General features: G+C 55.9%; 1 protein-coding gene across 10 annotated transcripts in view; it reads left to right on the top strand.

Moving 5' to 3' along the window:
- The window catches only part of CACNA2D2 (calcium voltage-gated channel auxiliary subunit alpha2delta 2), a 140,672-nt gene that overhangs the window by 13,349 nt on the left and 107,038 nt on the right, over window positions 1-20,285 (top strand). For all 10 annotated transcript variants that reach the window (XM_054550689.2, XM_054550691.2, XM_054550690.2 and 7 more), the window contains exon 2: window positions 13,846-13,927. In XM_054550689.2, the coding sequence (XP_054406664.1) occupies window positions 13,846-13,927 (82 nt within the window). The remainder of the gene's footprint in view (window positions 1-13,845; window positions 13,928-20,285) is intronic.

A 20,285-nucleotide genomic window follows, 5' to 3' on the forward strand; every position in this document is an offset into this window, starting at 1 on the left:
CCGTCCACTCCACAGCCTGCCCATCTTTCAGGATCTGCTTCCTGACCATCCCTTCCCCACCTGAATCTACTCCCATACCTTAGCTGTGTGTTGCCCTGAGTGGGCTCTGGGGTCTCCAAGGGCCAACTGGGTCCCTGCTCTTGGGACACTCAGTCCATGGGGGAGATAAACAGTGAAGAAGACATGGGAGTGAGACCAAATAAATAACACCATGCATGGTTGGTGCCCCAAGCAGCATCCAAGGGGCCATGAGACATCCTGCTCCAGGCCCCCAGGCTCCCCCGCCATTCCCATGGCCCTGGGCCTCCCCAGTCAGGGTGTGGAGGTCCTGGGGAGATCACCTGGACCCACCTTTCTCCATGGATAAGCCATTGATGGGGGGACAAGGCAAGGGGCAGGGATTGAGTAGGGGAGAGGCCTGCCTTGCGTGTAGATCCAGCCCCAGCCCCAGTTTTGGCGGCTCCCAGCAGCCCCACCCCTGTCTTTCTGATGCGCTTCCCGGGGCTGCTGCTCCCCTGGGCAGTGCCTCCTAGCACCCACCATGCCTTGGGCTGCCCAGACCTCATGACTATGGCCCTGCCTGTCTGGTGCCCCACAGCCCCAACTTCCCTGGCACAGAGCAGCTGGAGGAGGGGGTTGTGGGGAACAGTCCCAAAGGCCATTAAGCCTAGTGATTTACACAGTTCCTGAGCCAGCGCTGGGGGAAGTATATTTCACAGGTGATTTCCAGACTGGTGGTATATGGAGGAGGCCGTTACTGTACAATGAAGAAGGATGGGGACTTCATGGGACCATCTAGAAGGCCCTGGAGCTGTGGGCCCTGATGCATATGCCTGCTGTGTGGTAGAAAGCCTGGTTCTGGGGATTATAAAGGGAACCCCATATGTGACCTTGTTTGTGCCTCAGTTATCTCATCTTTATGATGGGATCACATTTCCTATGTTTCATAGTTGTAAGGATGGAACATCCAGTCATTCAGCCAGCATTTTTTGAGCACCTTTTGCCTGTCAGCTGCTGTTCTCAGGAGATGATGTTCTAGTGACAATATCTGTGTCAGAAAACACCAGGAAGGCTGGGTGCGGTGGTTCATGCCTATAATCCCAGCACTTTGGGAGGCTGAGGCAGGCGGATCACAAGGTCAGGAGATCAAGACCATCCTGGCAAACACTGTGAAACCCCATCTCTACTAAAAATACAAAAAAATTAGCCAGGCGTGGTGGCGGGCGCCTGTAGTCCTGGGTACTCGGGGGGCTGAGGCAGGAGAATGGCATGAACCCGGGGGGCAGAGCTTGCAGTAAGCGGAGATCACATCACTGCACTCCAGCCTGGGCAACAGAGCGAGACTCCGTCTCAAAAAAAAAAAACACCAGGAAAATGGCGAAAGCTTTGCACTTGTGGACACTTCTTGCTAGGGGGGTGGTAGAGGGGCTGCAGCAGGAGGGAGCTCCCATGGAGCTGGGGGAAGAGGTGTGGGGGATGGGGTGGGTAATAACAATATCCCCAGCCTCTAATGTTTGTTGTGCTGAGCCTCAGTACTCTCTGCTGCCCTCACCCCGGGGTCAAGATTGCAAGATACAAAATACAGGGCAGTGTCAGGATGCCAGGGCCAAGAGGCTCTGCACCCGGGCCCAGTTGCGATGGGTACTGGTTTGTTTTTGTGGAGTGAATGAATGAATGAATGAAATCAGCTCTTGAGAGACTGAGCTCCCACTTAAAGAGGCCCAGCTTCCCTGGGCACAGCCGTCTCACTGCCCTTCCGTCCAGTGTGTAGAGGTGCTCCCATGTACTTGAGGGTAGGAATTCTGCAGGCCTTGGTGTGGGAGCAGCCTGCCTTGGTGCCCACGGTCAGTCTGTGGGTGCTCACGGGGCATCACTGTGTGCGGAGCCCACTGCTGGGCCTTGCATATGTTGTGCCCTCCGTTTGGATTGCCCTCCTGCTCTGTGGTGCCACCTTCATTTGGCCAGCCCCTAGGCCAGGTCAGGCCCCTTCCCATGCATCCCATGCATCCTGTCCCCAAGGCTTGCCGGACTCTTCTTCTCATCAGGCCCCAATCCGGATCAGGTATCAGCTTCCTCTGCTTGGATTCCAAGCTCCCAAGGACAGGCCTGCATCTGCCCTGCTTGCTGCCACATCCTTCCCAGGTGCCCATAGTAGGTACATGGTTACTATCGGAATGAATGAATAAGTGAGTGAGTGACTGGATGGGGAGTGAGCAAGCTAGTTGGGAATTTACAGAAAGTTGGAAGCACCTGCAAAGTATTTTGCCAGTAATGAGACCTGCTGGTTCAGCCACCTGCCTCTCCTTAAGCCAATCCTGAGGCTCACCAGGCAGGGTGGCTCCTCTCGGATTGGGGAGGCTAGAAAGGTGGGGTAGCTGGGGCTGCACTAGAAGCCCCTTCCTCGTGCAGCTGTGGATCCCTCACAGCCTGCAGAGGGGATTTGCATTGCTAAAGGATTTACCACAGAGCACCCGAGAGTAACGGGTTCATGGCGCGTCAAGGCAGGTTGAGCACTCACATTCCATTTACATGCAGCTTGGCGCACTCTGAGGGTCCAGGCACTAGCAAGAAGCAGATCCCAGAGGAAGTGGGCGTTCTCCCCATACCTGGCTCAGGCTCCCTGGTGGGGGCATTGGAGGGAGCTGGGGCTCTGCCCTGCTGCGACAATGTTCCTACTGCAGGATAGCCCTGATAGGGTATAAGGAAGGACTTCCCCATTGCACTCAGCTTTGGCTTGCTTGTGGAGGCAGTGAGTTCCTGAGGTAGCCCCCTTCTCAAAGTTGGAAAAGGCTTTATACAAGGGGCGGCCCTTACCTGCAACCTACTTCCTATTTGGCCATTGGAGTCCACCTTGAGGTTAAGGAGGCCTGACAGCCTAGGGGACAGGGCCATGGCTGAGTTGACTGGGTTCAGATTCTGGTTCAGCAGTATGGTCTCGGGCAAGTTGCACCATTTCCACAGGCCTCAGAGTGCTCATCCGTGAAGTGGGCAAGAACTGGCCTGTGCCTGGCCGAGGTACCATCGCTGCAGTGGAAATCACACGAAGTGTCCAGCGCACAGGCCCTCCGCGTCAGCATTGCCTTTCCCTGGTGCTTGGCTGCCTGCTGAAATGGGGGCCCCTTTCCCAGCCCTGTCCTCCAGCCTGTCTCCTACTGCAGAGTGAGGTGGTCAGGGCAGGCCAGTCTGGTAGGCGGAAGATGTTCTGGTAAATTTATCCCCAAGTGTTTCCAGAACTCTTTTTGGCCAGGCTCCAAGCTAAGCTCTGTAGGAAGCTTGATGATGGGACTAGGCTGCATCCCCAGCCTAAGATGAGGCTTGGTAAAGTGTGGTGAGAACTGTGGCTTTGAGAAGAGGGTGGGGGAAACCTGGGAAGGCTTCCTGGTAGAGGTGACTTGGCCAGGTAGAGGAAGGACAAGGCCAGAGAACAAAGCTGGCCCTGATGGGTTGAGTTCTGTCTTTGCTTGGCCTCTCCTCTATACGTGGATGTCTTTGGGGGGCCTGTGAGCTTCCACAGAGGATTTTGCTCTGAGGGGGAGTGGAGGACCTTGAGGGGGTCTCTGTCTTCTTCAAGGCAGGAGGCCATGTTGAGGACTCATACAGAGGACAGCTATTTGTGGCTTAGCGAGGATTTGACTCATGCTGGGGGGTGGGGAGGATGTGCAGGAGGGGAGATGGGGATGTGTGAATCACAGAATCTGACCAGAATGGTTGGTGACACATGGACAGGGTCTGTCGTGCCACCTCTAGTCCAGCTTCAGCTCCTGGTGTGGGGCAGGAACAGAAGGCTGTAGCTCCTGGGTTCCTCCCTGACCCACCTGGTGAGCTCCACAGGTGTCCCAACCCTACTGTGCTCTCTGAGATGAGGCCTGGGCGTGGCGCCCCCATTTCAGCACTGGCTGGGCACACAGGGACTGCAGCAGTGTTCACCTCCTGAGGGCTGATCATGCTGAGCCTCAGCTTACCCATTTGTGAAATGGGCCTGGGCAGGACTTATGTTCCCATCGTGCCTGACTACCTGGGGAATGTGCTGGGGAGAGGAGGTGTCGCAGACCCCAAAATGCCCATAGTCTGTGTCAGTGGCCGGGGTGGGTGGTTCCAGGCCTGGAGAACCCTGGATCCACCTCCTGGATTCCTGTCCCCGTGCCCCTGGTCTGGACCCTTTGCATTGCCCCTGGGAGGCCCGGGCTTGTTTGTTAGTGCCTTTTGCTGATTGCTATATCCCAGCTCTAGACTTCTGAGAAATTCTCAAACAGTGAAAACTGGTGCTGGCACCTTGGTGACCTCTGAGCCTCAGTTACCAGGGCAGTTGCTGGTTTTACCCCTGGCCTCAGGAAAGGGTTCTCCCCCGACCCCGGCATAGTGAGCTGTAAGTCACTGTTACCATGTGTGCCTGCCTGTCTCCGTATCCTAGGAGTTTCTCAGCAGAGTGCAAAACACAGGAATAAACTGAGTGCTGGGTGGTGGGAGCTGCTGAGGCCCCCATGGGCCCCGAATCCAGATGCTTCAGAACAGCCTCAACGTTTATAATGATTATTTACTCAATACGGAGTCATGTTTTACAGTGCTGCCTTCTAAAATACATTTATAACTACCTCACCAGTTACATATTAGGGGTCCACATTGGATTTTGTTGGAAAAATAAAAGGTGAATGATCTTGCTGCTGGAGCAGTTTGAAAACCACTAGGGTGGCTCAGTTTTGTCAGTCCACAGATGGGTAACCAAGCCACAGACAGGGGAGTGGGTGAGCCCGCACGGAGCCCGTGGACTCTGGCTCCAGGAACCGGAACCCAAGTGTGCAGGAGAGAGCTCCATGGGGGTGAGGGTAGGGGTGGGTGCAGGTGCTGGGTGGCTGGTGTTTAGGGACAGGGTGGCAGAGATAGAGTGGAGGACAGCCCAGGTCTGGGTCACTCTTCCTTAGCACTTTCTTCTTGCTTCCTGGAAGAAGTGGCTGCTCCAGCACCAGGGCCTTCTGGGAGAGCCATGAATTATGCACGGAAGCCACAGTCCTGGGCAGGCCCATCATAAACGAGCCTTAATAATTCATATGGAAAGGAACCAGGGGAAGGGAGGGCCTCCTGGGCCAGCCCTGGGGCAGCCACCACGCTGCCAACCTCTCCGCAAGCTCCCCCGTCCACCCCACCTGCCTACCCCATGGCCAGCCACACGCAAGCTGGACAGGAGGGCTGGGAGATCAGCAGGACTCTGGGGAGGTTTATTCACTCAGCAAATGGCCTGTTCTTCCAGGCGGGAGAGCAGGAGCCTCCTGGCTCAGGGCTCACAGCCCAAGGCAGAGGCTAACAGTAAGCAAGAGCGAGGATGTCTGATGGAATACTAGCCAAAAGAATCACCCCAGGAGAGGACATGGAGATCAATTGCTGCTGGGGGGTGCGATTTCAAATGGAGGGGCAAGGAGGTCTTCACGGAGCAGGTGACGTGTGTGTGGAGACTGGAGGGAGGTGAGAGGCCCTTGGACTTCTGAGGAGAGACAGTTTCAGGCAGAGGGAACAGCATGTGCCGAAGCCTGTGCAGGGACTATAGGGGCATATTCAGGCCACACCAAGGGGTGAGGTCAGGGAAGCTACTGGAGGTGCGGCCACTGGGTGGACTTGGGTTTTCCCTAGTGCGATGGAGTTGACAGAGGAGGGACATGACAGCAGGGCACTCCAGCCATGTGTAGAGGGGAACAGACTGGGGAGGCAGGTGCCAGGCAGAAGGTGGAAGCCGGTGAGTGAGCTGGCAGCTACAGAGGTGCAGGAACCCTGATGGGTGCCCGGCCAGAGAGGCAGTTGGCAGTGTGTGGATTCGGGCCTATTGCAAAGGTGGAACCTGTAGCACTTGCTGATAGATTGGATGTGGGTGTGAGAGAAAGTGGGTTCTAGGTCACACCAAGTCTTTGACCTGAACCGAGGGAGCTGCCATCAGCAGAGGCAGGGAGTGGGGAGAAGAGGTGGAGACGGTCCCAAGGGACTCTCAGGATCTCGGATCTCGTTTCGGACACTTTCAGTTTGAAAGGCCCCTTAGCCACACCCGCAGCTGGGCATTGAAGACTGATGTTCTGAGTTGAGGTATGTGCAGCCTGATCTGAGTTGAGGTATGTGCAGCCTGACAGGTGTGACCTGGAGCACATTTCTCAATTGCTCTGTGCCTTGGTTTCCCTCTGAGGATTGCGGATAGTGATCTGGCTGCTATGCAGATGAATTAAGGCAGTGCAGTGAGATCCCTGGCCTGTCACCACTGGCTCAGGCCTCAGGCAGGGAGGGCCCCCATCAGACCCCTTAAGATATGGATCCCTAAACGGTCCATGGAGGCCTCAGGCTACCACTCCTTGGTTAGAGAGGGAAACTGAGACCCGCAGAGGCCAAGAAGCAGAGCCGAGTGGGCCGCCTGGGGTCTTCCATTCCTGGGTATTGCTGCTACCTGGCTCCAGGCTGTTCTGCTTCCCTCCACACCCCACAACCCAGCAGGCTGCTACGAGTAAATATTGGGCTGGACCTGGTGCCCTAATTAATGCCGGATGATGGCTCACCGTTAGTCTGAGGGGGAGGCACAGACTGCTGCCTCCCAGCAGAGCACCAATTAGAAGGAAAAGCTCTTCTCGGCAAAGAAAGGGAAGGGATAGCCCCGTAATTAATAACCTCATGAAGGACCAGAAAGTATCTGGGCAGGGTCCCAAGGCACGCATGGTCGAGGGAGATGGCTTTGGACCCATTCATGCTTTGGCAACACCTGCCCCTCCCCAGCTCCTCAGGGTCTCCAAGGTCCCTGTGCTAACTGGGCTGCCTTGGCTCCTGTGTGCATGGGATGAGTGGGTGAGATGGGGACGGTGCTCCTGGAGGCATCATGTTGCTCATTCTAGGGTCCCTTCAACTGAATCACAAATAGGTTGAAGATGGGCCGGCCTCCCTTGAGTTCTGTGCCTTGGTTTGCCAGCTTGTGAAGTGGTAGGTGGCTAGCTGGGGAGGCTTACTCTATCTTGAATCAGCTGAGCAAGCATGCTTCCCTCTCACTGTGGCCTCAGTGTCCCCTCCATGGTCTTTGTAGTGTGAGGCCAGTGCTGATTTGCCACCACATCTGAAGGCACTGTAATCTCGTGGCCCAGGTGGCCTCTGGGGAGTGAGTGACCTTGGCTAGACTGTTGCCCTCTGCCAGCCCTGTCATCCTTGGGAGGCCCTGCCCTGGGCTTTGAGCCCCCAAAGCTGCTGAAACCTGAGAGTCTTCTCTCTTGCATGGACAAGCAGGAAGGAAGGTCTGGTCACAGGAAACCCTGCCCTTCCCCAGGGCTCCTTGGACAAGGCACCCCACCAGGTCTCTGCTGCATTGGGTCTCTGGGGGCAGTGCAGAGAGGGGCTGCAGCCCACCTGGAGGCCGCAGTCTAAGGAGGAGGCACAACCATCCCACGTTTAGGGAGCTGCAGGCTTGAGGAGGGAGGCTGGACTGTGGTGAGAGCAATCCCACCTTCTGGATGGGCCTAGGTGCCATGAGTGTGTGGGGCAGCCGTCACTGCTAGCATCCCACATGTGGGGCTGTGGTTTCCACTTAGCTCCTCTTTGGGTCCTTGGAGGTGAAAGGAATGGTGAACTTTATCTCCGTTTTCCGAATGTGGAAATGGAAGCCTAACAGGAAAGGTCTAGTTCAAGGTCTTGCAAAAGCCAGGGCTGGATCTAGGCACTCAGTACACTAGGTACTGTACACTCAGTACACTCAGGCACTAGGTATAGAGGGACATCCATCCGAGTGGTCAGAGAGGACTCCCCAGGGAAGGTGGCCCAGGAGATGCCACCATCCTGGAGTGCACCCTTGAGCTTCCTGCTGTTTGCAGCTCGGCGAGGGCCTAGGGGAGGGACCAGCCTTGTTCCAAGCCCTGCTTCAGCTGCTTTCTTAGCTTGGAGTGACTGCTGGGGGAAGCACGCCTTCTCCAGGCTGGGATGGGGGAGTGGCCTGCTTGCCTCTCCGCCCTGTCTTTCCCCTTCAGAAGACTGCAAAGGTGCTGAGGTGGGAGGTAACAGGCCAGTGGAAATAACCAGAATAATTAAGTAGCCCTTTATATTTTATAGTTTTTATTTTTATTTTTTGAGACAGTCTCGCTCTGTCACGACGCTGGAGTACAGCATGGCCTTGGCTCACTGCAGCCTTGACCTCCCAGGCTCAGCGATCCTCCAACCTCAGCCTCCCGGGTAGCTGGGACTACAGGTGTACGATACCACACCCAGATAATTTTTGTATTTTTTGTAGAGACGGGTTTTCACCATGTTGCCCAGCTTGGTCTCAAATTTCTGGGCTCAAGCAAACTGCCCGCCTCGGGCTCCCAAAGTGCTTGGGTTACGGGATGAGCCACCATGCCCAGCCTGCACTTTATTTTAAATTGTTGTCTTCCCCAGAGCTGGGAGAATAATTGGCCAGCCTATCATGAGAGAAGCAAGAGACCTGGGGCCCCGCCATTGCCAAGTTTGCTTCACCGTGCACTTGGCAGCAGTGGCCTTCACTGTGCCTGCTCCCTCACACTCCTCACCTGCCCCAGCCTCATCCTGTCCTGTCATCCAGCCCTCCTGCTTCCCCTGCTGCCCACCCTAGTATCCACCCCTCACTCCCTCACGAAGTGCAGCGGCTGAACTGCCAAGCTGAAGGGAAGGCCACAGACCGATTATAGGTGCCCAGTGGAACAGGGTTGATCCAGACAGGCCATCTGGGAGAGACAGCAGGGCTTTGATGACAAAAAATGCCTGCATGTGAGTGGTGAGAAGGCCCACAGAGGCAGAGCTCGGGTGTTCCGAGCCCCTCGCTCCCTACCAGGCCTTGACCCTTCCAGGGCCTGCCCCTGTCTGCTCTTGAACAGAGCCCCTCCCCCATCCTTTCTCACCCCTCTGCTGGGTCCAGCTGCCCACACCCACCCGTGCCCTCTGAGGGTGAACCTGCTGTGTCACCTGTCTCTGGTTTTTTGATTTGTTTAATTATAGATGAGTTTTCTGCATAATTTATTCCAAAAGCCTGGATTATACTGTACAATTAAATCACATTCTGATCAACAACTTCACATATAAAATTAACAACTGGCAACAGTTTAATCTATGCTGCTGCATCTGCACACGGACTCTTCTCCCTTTTCCCCATCCCCTCCTCCCCCTTACCCCCCTTACCCCCCTTCCTCCCCCTTCCCCCCTTCCTCCCCTTCCTCCCCTTCCTCCTCTTCCTCCTCTTCCTCCCCCCTCCCCCCTTCCTCCCCTTCCTCCTCTTCCTCCTCTTCCTCCGCCTTCCTCCCCCTTCCTCCCCGTTCCTCTCCATTCCAACCCCCTTCCTCTTTACCCTCCCCCTCCCCTGAGCATTTGCAGCTACCCCTAAGCTGGAAGCCCCCACCTGAATGCGCTGCAGTTTGACATGCGCCCCGCCCCCAGCCTTCTAGCTGGGGTCTCAATGATCCTGTCTGCTAAAGGGGTCCTCAGCTGCAGCTCCTCACCCCATGCACAGATGATGTCACTCCCTTGCCTGATAGTGATAGCCCCTCTCCCTCCCCAACTCCTCTTGGTTTTGAACCATGCCCTGGAAACCAAGGCCTGGCATCCTGCAACACAGTGCCCCCTCCCCACAAGCCTCCCCACCCCCCACACGAGCTATCATAGAAGATGTCCTGAGCCCTCAATAAGTCCTTAGATCTTAGGGGAGGGGCTGTATTGCATGAGCTGCTAGCCCTCAGGGGACTGTCCAGTAAAAACCTGTGGATTTGACCATTAAAAACTATTCAGCTAGTCATTATTACCCCTGTTTATGGATGGAAAAGCTGAGGTTCTGAGGGACAGAACTCTTTGAGGTCACACAGCGGCAGAAGTGCCTTTCCCCTGAGGCTTCCCAAAGGCTACAATGTCCTGGAAAGATGGGGTCATGGAACAGATGGAGTCAGGACAGGTCTGCTTCTCTCTAAGTATGTGACCCTGTACCCATCCTTACCAGGGGCTTCAATTTTCTTGTCTGGGAAATGGAGCCACAATGTGTTCACCTCCCTAGGGCCAGGCACATTGGAGGACGTGACTTGATCCCTAGTCTCTTGTGCCCACACCAGTCATTAAGCCACTGCAGCCCCTAGATGCCTGCATCTCCTCCTGGCCACTCTCCCCTCACTGCCTTGTTAGTTTGGCACTTAGAAGCAATTAGAGATAAGCAGTGTCATCTCAATGAAAAGCATGGAAAATTACAAAGATGTGGGGAGCCAGCAGGTCCACCTCTCTGTTGGGTATGTGGCCTGTGGGCAACATTGTCTGGTCAGGGAGGCATTGGCTGAGCCAGGTACTTGATTCCAAGCAGAGGGAAGTCTGGGCAGGATTTGATCAGCTTACCTTTGACCCAGTGGGGGCAGGGATTCCCATGCATCCGTTGTCTTTCCAAGGTCCCCTCCCTTCTGCTGGAGTGAGTACGATTCCCTGGCCAGGGTTGGACCTGGCTTGGTGGGTGGCTTCTCGTCCACAAGGCAGGAACAGTGCAGGTGCATAGTCAACTCCTGGCCCCTTCAGTGCCTCTGTGTCACCCCTTGGAGCTGGCACTGGGACACTGGCGAAGTCCTAGAACACACAAAGTCACATCTCTGTGACAATGAAATGAATTATTTTCTTTTTGACTCTGAGACACACATATTGCCTCCTAATTGAATTTGATTTAAGTGAATAATCAGAGTAACTTGTTTTCCCTGGCACTGTGCTGATGGGCAATGTGCTAGGGCTTGGGGTCTGCCCAGCAGGTCCAGGATGCCAGGCAAAGGGCCGGAGCCACCTCTAGACCTTGGGAGGACATGTGTTTGGCCTGCTGTGTCATAGCAGGCCAGTTCCTGCAGCCCATAGCAAAGTCTAGAGCTACTCAGCCTCAGGGTGGGAGTAAGGAGACTGTGCGTGAGAGAGAGAGACAAAGAGGGAGGGAGAGCGAGCGTGTATGTCTTGGGGAAGGATTGGACTTTATCCTAAGACTTGGCTCTTCTAAAAATTATTTTAGTGTTGAAATAGCCTTTTTAGATGAAATGATGATGATTATAATAATGTGTTGTCTGAGCAAAATAAAACTTGGCATCCATGTCTCTTCTCCCAATTAATTTTCTTTTACTTAACTGTGAAATCCTAGAAGCAGAGACCTATAGACATACTAGAAGAGTCAGTAGCCTGGGGTGGAATCCGTAATGTGCTGGTGAATGTTTACAATTTGTTCTCCAGGGGAAAAAACATGGTTTCTAGCACTTGCCAGTTCCTGTGGTGTAAATATTCCCACCATGACCTATTTCAAGCTCCTCAGGTGATGGCACCCAATGCAGAGTTGGGAAGAGGTGCACAGAATCAGCTTTTGTGAGTCAGCTTTTGTGACTCCAGCACGCTTCTAGGGCAAGTCCTGTGTTCACTACTTCCTGGATAGGTGACCTTGGACAGGTCAGTTGAACCCACTGTGCCTCAGTTTCCTTATCTGTAAGGTGGGATGATAATGTTTGCTTCTTTGTGAGGACTGAAGCGAGAAAGGAGGTGACATGCTGGCACTGCACCTTGTACGTAGTGGATGCCCTCGCACATATGAGTCCCAGGAAGGATTGATTGGCATTTTGTCCTCTACACCAGTGAGTGGCTGAGGTCAGGGCAGAGCTAATGGTTCCCTTCAGGGATCAGATCCTTGCTCTGCCCATTTGTCTGCCCCCTGCCTGGCTAACTGTGATAGCCCATCCCAACATTAGCCCCCAGGGCTCCATCACAGGAGCACAAAGGAGCCATCCGCTATGTTGTCCACCCACAACCAGGCCCCGGTGGACAGGGGCCAGGGGTCATGCAGGCTGTCAATTTTCTGCTGCCCTTTGCCCTCCCCAGGCTGGTGGCTGAGGCCTGCTTGCCCTTCTTAGCCCAGCCTGCAGCCTGGCCTCCACCCGCACTCAGGGTTAGATTTTCCCCTGTGGTGGGGAGCGGAGGAGGGAATCCGACTGTGGCTCAGCCAGCAACAAGCCGAAGCTAATACCTCTTTCTTTTGATGTTGATTTTTTTTTTTCCATCATGGTCCTGACATTCAGCTTGGCAAATTGCAATTAGTGATCTGCCTGCCTCCTTCTCCGAGTTCCCATGCCAACCGACCCAGGCACATACAGTGGCATGGGCCCAGCCCCCTAGTCACAGGCCTGAGTGGAGGAGGCAGGGCAGGAGGCCAGGTAGAGGCCTGGGCTCTTCTGATCCATGGAGCCAGAACGGTCCTGGCCCAAGTGACACTGGAGGAGGCAGCAGGCCCAGGGAGTTGGGGCCAGATGCAATCTCCTGTACCCCATGGCTCCCAGGGTACCTCCAGAGGCTGGGGGGCTGGCATCACCCTGCCCCTACTGTACCCTGTGGGCTGTGTTTGACCCATGGCTTATTTAAATCTTCATGGTAACTTTTTTGTGCGCCCTTGCTGGAAAGGTCTTGGTCTGTAAAATGGGAGCATGTCAAGTGGGATGGAGAAGTTGAGATACCTTTTCAAATGCATGAGGGCAAAGAGCACCTTTGTGGTTCTGTGTGATTCTCTCTAGCTGGCCTCTGGCAAGGTCTAGTGTGGTTTTGCTTGCCTGATCTGGCTCTGCTTAAGGGAGTGGGTCATGCATCTGAACCCAGGCAAGGCCTTGCCCCAGACTCCTTCCCTCTTCCAGGTTGTGGGTCTGAGAATAGAGGGCCATGTGACCAACTGTCCATCCTGTCCACTCATAAAGATCCCCATGCAGCGCACACCCTTGATTTACCTATTCTCATGTGTTCTTATAACACCCTGAAAGGTGGCCCCAAATTATCCCCATATTCCAGAGAAGGAAGCTGAGATGCAAACGGGTTAAAACAATCCCAGGGTGGGCCGGGCGCGGTGGCTCATGCCTATAATCCCAGCACTTTGAGAGGCCGAGACGGGCGGATCACAAGGTCAGGAGATCGAGACCATCCTGGCTAACACAGTGAAACCCCATCTCTATTAAAAATAGAAAAAATTAGCCAGGCGTGGTGGCAGGCGCCTGTAGTCCCAGCTACTCGGGAGGCTGAGGTGGGAGAATGGCGTGAACCCAGGAGGCGGAGCTTGCAGTGAGCAGAGATCGCACCACTGCACTGCAGCCTGGGCGACAGATCGAGACTCCGTCTCAAAAAAAAAAAAAAAAAAAGAAACAGAAAACAATCCTAGGGTGGTACCAGTGTGAGGGAGACCTGCTCAGGATGTGGCTCAGGTGGATTGTGAGGCAGGATGGTCTGCAGTGGACTCCTGAGTGGGTGGTTCCTGCTGGACATCCAGCAATGATCCTCGGGTAAGCGTCTGTCTACCAGGGTGTTGGATAGGCAAGGGCTGCCTAATCTGGAACTCTCCACGTCCACTGCTCAGGTGAGACCTAGAGGGGCAGGGACCTGCCCAGTTACACAATGACTTGGTGACAGCAGCGTTCCCTCCCCTTCCCTAGGCCCCACCTGGCCTTGGGAACAGGAGGCTCCAAGATCCAGCAGACCTCACTCCCTGAGGCTCCCTCATGTCTCCCTCCTCCCTGGTGTCCAGAAGTCCCCAAGTTCAGAGCAGCTACATCAAGGGCTGGCTCTTCACAATGAAAAGTAGCCTCACTGCAGGCTTCTCCGAGCCGCTGAGCTCCCTCAGCACATCCACAATGCAATCCTCTCTCCTCCCCGCCACCCCACAGTGCATGAGGAGCACCTGGGCCACCGGGTCTGGACTTCAAAGGGGAATCGCAGGTGCTTGCTGGTTCCTTGCTGTGGGTCCTCCTCTAGTGAAAATTGGGGTGTGAGTAGATAGCTGCCCCCAGTGCCCCCAGGTTGGCTGGGGAGGGGCTGTGCAGCTCTGGGCGGGCCCTCCTGACACCTCTCTCCTCTCTCTGCATACAGGATGCAGCACTGGGCCCGGCGTCTGGAGCAGGAGGTCGACGGCGTGATGCGGATTTTTGGAGGCGTCCAGCAGCTCCGTGAGGTGAGCCCGGTGCCACTTGCTGTCTCTTCGGGGACCCTCTTCCAAGGGGAGGGGAAAAGCTTCTGAAATAAGGAGTGAGGAAGATTTGGTTTAATGGAGGTCCTGGTGTGGTGGGACCTGATGGGCCCATGGGGGCAGGTGGGACATGACTGGATGGGCAGCACTCCTCTGGGGCCTGGCCTGCTCTTCCTGAGGCAACGATCAGAGCCACCACCCGGCTTGGACGATGACCCTGTTGCTGAAAGGGATTTGGAGCTTTTTGGGCTTTCAGGAGGGAGAGGTCTGTGTCTGAGGCACACCTTGGTTGGGAGCCCAGGCCCAGGAGGGGTCAGTGGACGCGGGGGTGCACAGGAGCTGAAGGGATCCAGGAAACAATGGGATGGCTGGTCCACTCCAGCCTGAAAGCGGTGCTTCAGGTGCTGTAGCAGGAGACAGTGGAAATCCCATGCCTGGCGGGATGAGGGATCAAGGTGTGAGAGGGGTGATTGATTAGGCACCAGCCACCACATCCATCCTGGGAGATTATGTTAATGTTTGAAATAGTGATGTGAAGAGCAGGCCATCCGTCACCCCCGGAAGCTGCAAAATGTGCTGCTGTCAGGCCCCAGGCTCCTGAGCCATTGCTCTCTATGTGGAGATGCGGAGGCTGGGAGGGCCGAGCTCTTGGAGTGATGGAGCTGCGACTCCCGGAGTACGTGCAGTCTTTGAGGATCTTGTTGCCGGGGGCTTGGGCCAGGAGGCACTGACCAGAACTGAGCAGGGGATTAAATGGGGGTCTCCCACTGAGAGTTGGCCTGGGAACAGCAGAGTAAGCCGACCTACTGTTGCTGGTTCAGTCGGGAGTCCAGGTCCAGGGTTTGGGGATTATATACCCACTGTGTTCCTGTTGTCCCTGTTGGTCAGGGCCAGGGTCAGCAGATGTAACCTCGGTGGGGCAGGGACCGTGGGGGTTGTCCTCAATCCCTTCCTCGTGCTTAGCTTATAGCTGGTGTCCAGGAAGTGGGGGTGGCAGCCAGTGTGTTGACATTGGGTGTGAATGTAGGACCTCTGGCACAGGCTGGGGCTGGTCATGGGTGGCTAAGGACATGGCAACGCCTTGGGAAGGGAAAGTCCAGGTCTGGAGGTCTATGTCCTCCCTGCCAGTGGCCCAGCGACACTAAACACCCCTTTCCTGGTTGCTGGGGTTGGATCTCAGCAGCCTCCATCACACTCTCTTCCTGTGAACTCTCAATGACTCAGCCACACTTGGAGGCCGGCAGAGCTTTCCAGAGAAAGTGCTGTAGGAAAAGCTGTTCCGGAACAGGAGTCAATTTAGGCTCAGGAATAGCACCCAGCACTAACCAGGCTCCAAGTAGCCACTGCCAAGGATAACTGTGTGGGCTAATGAAGGAATGATAGCTCCCTGATGTGTGCAGCCAGCACCTTTCCAAGTTTCATATCAGGACATAAGCTATACCCCATATCAGGAGTTAACTGTACTCCTCCAGTCAATAATCCTTCATGCCTCAAACCTTTAGCTTGAAGATGTTGTTTATTTTATACTCACGGGCAACTCAGGCTCTGAATGTCTGGCAATGAGAAAATAATGTTCATACGTCATGGCTGAGGTCTGTCTGGACCAGTGAGCTTGCTAGATTGTGAGAACCAGAGATGGAATCCCAGCTCAGCATACCATCCTGTGCCTCTGGGTGAGCCCTGGATCCTCTCTGATCCTCATTCTTGACCCATACACGGCTGGGAAGTCTGACTGGAGGATGAAGTGGTGAAAACAGCAATGGACAGGCTGATACAGATACGCCCCTTTTTTGGAAATCAAATTTGAATTTCCCTCATTGATCATTTTCACTCCCAGGGATAATTTCCCTTCCTTTCTAATGGGACTTGAGAGATTCCAGATGCTTTCATCAGTGAGCCTGTCTCCCCCAGCCTCTCCCTCCCAGCAGTCACCAAGGTGGTCATGCTGCTGGCTTGTAGCAGAGCTGGGGCATGGACCCAGGGCTCCTGACTCCTGTTCCAACGTGCAGCTCCGGCTCTGGCTCCACTTCCCCTCTTGGGAGGGTGGACAAGATGAGCCTGGGGCAGTAAGGAGCTGGGCCAGAGCAGGGCCGTGCTCAGCATGGCAGGCAGGCAGGCAGAGAAGTGCTGACCTGGCGTCCCCGGCTCCTCCTGGCACTCTGGTGGAGTGTCTCTGCCTGCCAATGGCTGCCAGCGCTCCAGAGGCTCTCCGTCCTGCTCTAGTTTTCTTCATCTGCTTCTTCAGCCTCTTACTTCCTGCCAACAGCTCTGGGGCTGTTTCTTGGCACGGGGCACTCTGGCGAGGTGGGCGTGGGGGTTGGGGGTTGAGGTGTAGAGTTCTAGAGGAAGAGGGCAACCCTGTGGGAGCAGGAGGAGCCAACCAGTTTGCTCCCTAGCCCTCCACAACTCACCCCGACCCCGACTGAGCCACCATTGCTCTCCAAATGCACACGAAGATGGTCCATGTACCCAGCCCATACCTGGCTCTGATAGGTCAGGAGGATGCTTGGAGAAAAGCCCTGACCCAGCTGTGATACTGCTGCAGACCCTGGCACCAGCTCTGCCAAGCTGACAGCCTTGGCCCCCAGTGGGGCTGCCCCTCCTCAGCCCTCCTTGAGCTGATTCTGAGTTGCCCCCAAACAGCTGGGGTGATCTGGCATCCAGGCCCCTTGGCCTTCTTCCCCTCAAAGGCTGCCCAGCCTACGTGCCCCCATCCTAGAGGCTGCCCCACTCCCAGTAGCTTGGAGCCATGAGGGCTGGCAGCTGCCAGAGTGCAGAAACTGCAGACAGGAGCGTTTGGGAATGTTTTCCTTGCCTTGGCACTTTCCTCCTCCTGACCTCACCATAACCCCCATGAGGGCATGGCTGGGTGCAGACTGGCCCATTTGCAGGTTGAAACTGTGGCATACCTCTGTGGCATGTGGGCACTCCCTGTGAAGACCCCATCTCATTTCCTCATCTAACATCGCAGCTAGTGCATAGCTGGAGCTCTCCTTGTGGCCTGGTGCTTACGTATTGTCCCCACCCCCACGCTTGGCCAGACAGCCTGAGTCGCATCCTCCTGGGTTCCCCAGCCCAACTCCCCCAACCCGTGGCCCACTCTTGCCCTCAATAGGCCACAAAAGTATAGACCCTACTGTGGTCTCCCCCTGCAGAGCCCCTAGGGCCTGAGCAAGGTCTCTGGAGCCCCTTTTCTACCCTCCCACTTCAGCACCATATTGTCCCATCCTGGGGGAGAACAGAGTGCATATGCTTGGGCTCTGAGCTCATTTACATAATGAGGTTGATCAGGATGAATAATTCATCAGGTGCCTCGGGGTGCATGGGGAATGGGGGTGGGAAGGATGTGGAGCTGGGACAGGTCTCCCCTCTCTGAAGCCCAGGTCACTCTGATGGGTACAGCCAGGAACCTGCCCTCTTCTGGCTAGGTGTCTAGGGTCCGGGGGGAGCAACGCTGGGAACCTGGTGGGAAGGCAAAGCAGGAGAGATTATAGTCAGACATAATGAAGAATCAGTTGGCTCCTGAGGCATGCCAGCCCCAGGATGCGTTCCTGACCTAGACAGGAGAGACAGGAGGACCTTCCTTGGAGGATCTCTATAGAAGGAGGGAAGCTACTCTGCCTGGGGTCGGGGCTGAGGCTAGAGCTGCCCGGTCAGAGCTGGGCTAGAAGCAGGAACCCGAGACAACCATGTTTGGAGGCCACAGGCTACCCTCTGGGAAGGCTCAAGCCAATTCTGGACCCATGGAAGCCTTTCCCAGTCCTCATCAACCTCTCATAGCTTGCCTGCTGGTCAGGGCAGAAATGGCGTACGGCGTGACCCACGTCCTGCCTGCCTTAACCCCATGATGGCCTTAGCCCAGCTACATGCTGCTAGTTATTCCTGTGATCCTATCATACAAATGGGGAAACCGAGGTCCTGGCTGCTGTCTCCACCAGCCAGTCTCATAATGGATCCCTGGCAGGCCAGCCCTGAGTGGTGGCAGGGGAGCTGTCTAGCAGAGGAGCTACCCGGGGCCGCCCCTCCCCCAGACTGCTGAGCCTGCGTTCATAGAGAACGGGACCCCAGGACTTGGAAATCCCCAACCTGAGTCTTTTGTTCCCCTCCCACTTCTGTGCTTCTCTGGACAGTCATGGTGATTCAGGTCAATGGTGTCTGTGTGTCTCCATTTCTTATGGGTAGCCAGGAATGGCATTTTCCAACCAGTGACAGCGGCACAGTCCTACTCCATCTACTCCATCTTCTCTGCCCCCAGCCATCTCTGTGCCCCGTCTGCTGGGCACTCCTCAGGAATGTGTAATTAATATTTGTGGAGTACTACATCTGGAGCTGGCTCCCGGCACTGACCAAAGTCTGGCCATGACCAGGGCCCCTTTCCCGAGGGGCTCAGGTAGGTGGGACAGGGCCCCTCTGCAGGTGCCTTTGAGACAGGCCTCCCCCTGTCCCCTTCCACCCTCCACCTCAGCCAGCACCACCAACATCTGAAACACATGCACACTCACACACTGACTCTGGGGGTGCTGGCTGAGGCTGAGCTCTTTTCCCATCTAGGGAGGGTACACTCTGGCCGGGTGCCCTCTGGGCTTCCAAAGTGGGATTAGCAGTGCCCACAAGTGCCAGGGAACCTCAGAACCTTAGAGGGGCTGGAGCAGAAGAGGAAGAAGAAAGTTGGTGGGGAGGGGCGCCCAGAGGGCCAGGCAAGAGGAGCACAAGAAGCTGTCCCCCCTAGACCCCACAGAAGGTCCTCTCACCAGAGCACTGTGGTTAACATGTGCCCCCAGGAGACAGGCATGCAGCTCCTTGGCCAGGTCCCCCACTGGCACAGGCTGTCACACTGACGCACTGAGAGTCAGGTGAGGGGTGGCAAGCACGGCACAGCCCCTCTGCAGGGCTCCTGCAGCCTTGAAGCCAGCATCTCCGGGCTCTGCACTTGCTCATCGCACAGCCTCCACCCCTCTACCCAGCCACCTCCTGGTGAGGCCCAGCGGCGCCCTCATCTCCTGGTGTAGATGATAGAGATGTGGGGCGCATCAGGGTGGGGGGCGATGGGGAAGCGCGGGTGTGAAATATGCCGCTGGATAGGGATTGCTGTCGCTTGCCTCCCTAAAAACCCACATATATTATTCTTTAATGGAAAGTTAATTGTCTTATTATTCCCTCCATATGGTCCTCTTGCTTGGCACCCAGCGGGGATGCGTGGGGCTAAAGGGGGGGCTCCCGGGAGGGCGTCTGAGACGTGGTGAGGCTGCTGCTGGAGCATAATTGGGTAGAGAGAGGCAGATGCACAGGAGCCTGACCAAAGCCCTGCCTAGACCCCCTCTGTGTCCCCCCAACCTGGCTTGCTCTCTGCCTCTTTCCTTCCCGGGCCCTGACCTGGGGGCAGCCTCTTCTGGTACCTTCTCCCCCGCCCACTGTAAAGTCTGGGAATGTTCTCTCCTGAGCACTGTGTGGGGAGACACAGGATTGGATGGGGAGTGGCTGTTGCCATCCTGACCGCCCCCCCGCCCCCTCCCCCTGTATACACACACACTCTGTTGCTGGCAAGAGAAAATTCAATTTTTGAGAAGCTTTTCTAAAGCTATTTCATCCATGGCAGGCATCTGGCCTGGGCCAGCTGACTGGCTTAGGTCGCCCATATCCTTCCACACGCCCTCATCAGAGAGGGGCTGTGTGGGCACGGGGACTGTCCTGGGATACCTGCCCCAGGGACCCTGGCTCATGTTGGCCACCCCTTCTGTGGCACCAGCCACCTGGAGCCTCCCCCACCCCAGTGGCTCCTCCAGGCTGCTGAGGCTGGGCCAGGTATGGGTTCCCTTCTCAGTCCCTTGTTCCCTGTCAGGCCTCCTCTCCTTCTGCCCCCTGGAATGAGGATATTGTATCAGAACAGCCTAGACAAGGTAGAGATGCAGTGGCAGGAAGGCCCCAGAGAGGCCTGGCTGCACATGGGCCCCTGGCTCCTAGAGTCCTGGCAGGGCAGGGCTGGGGCAGGGAACCCTGCTCCGAGGCTTCTGGGATTCCAAGTAGCCTCAGCAGGGAGTTGCCCCCCAGGTTTCTGTGGAGGCCATGGGCACAGAGGGGCAGGTCTGTGGGAGCAGCATCTCTGGGTGGGATCAGCTGGTGGTGCAGTCATGGAGAGGGGCCCCCAGCTTCCAGCTTGTGCCAACAGGTCACTAGAGGGCACTTCGAAGATCAGTTCCCAGGGGATGGGGAACAGCTTGGAGTGGGAGAGAAGCGGTAGGAAAAGCTGTGCCTTCTGAAGGTAGGACCTGCCTGTGGTCCCACAGCTAAGGCCAAGCTGGATTTGGATTTGAACCTAGGGCCTGTGCCAGGGGCAGCAGCTGGA

This window comes from Pongo abelii, chromosome 2, assembly GCF_028885655.2.
Source record: "Pongo abelii isolate AG06213 chromosome 2, NHGRI_mPonAbe1-v2.0_pri, whole genome shotgun sequence".
Taxonomy (NCBI): domain Eukaryota; kingdom Metazoa; phylum Chordata; class Mammalia; order Primates; family Hominidae; genus Pongo; species Pongo abelii.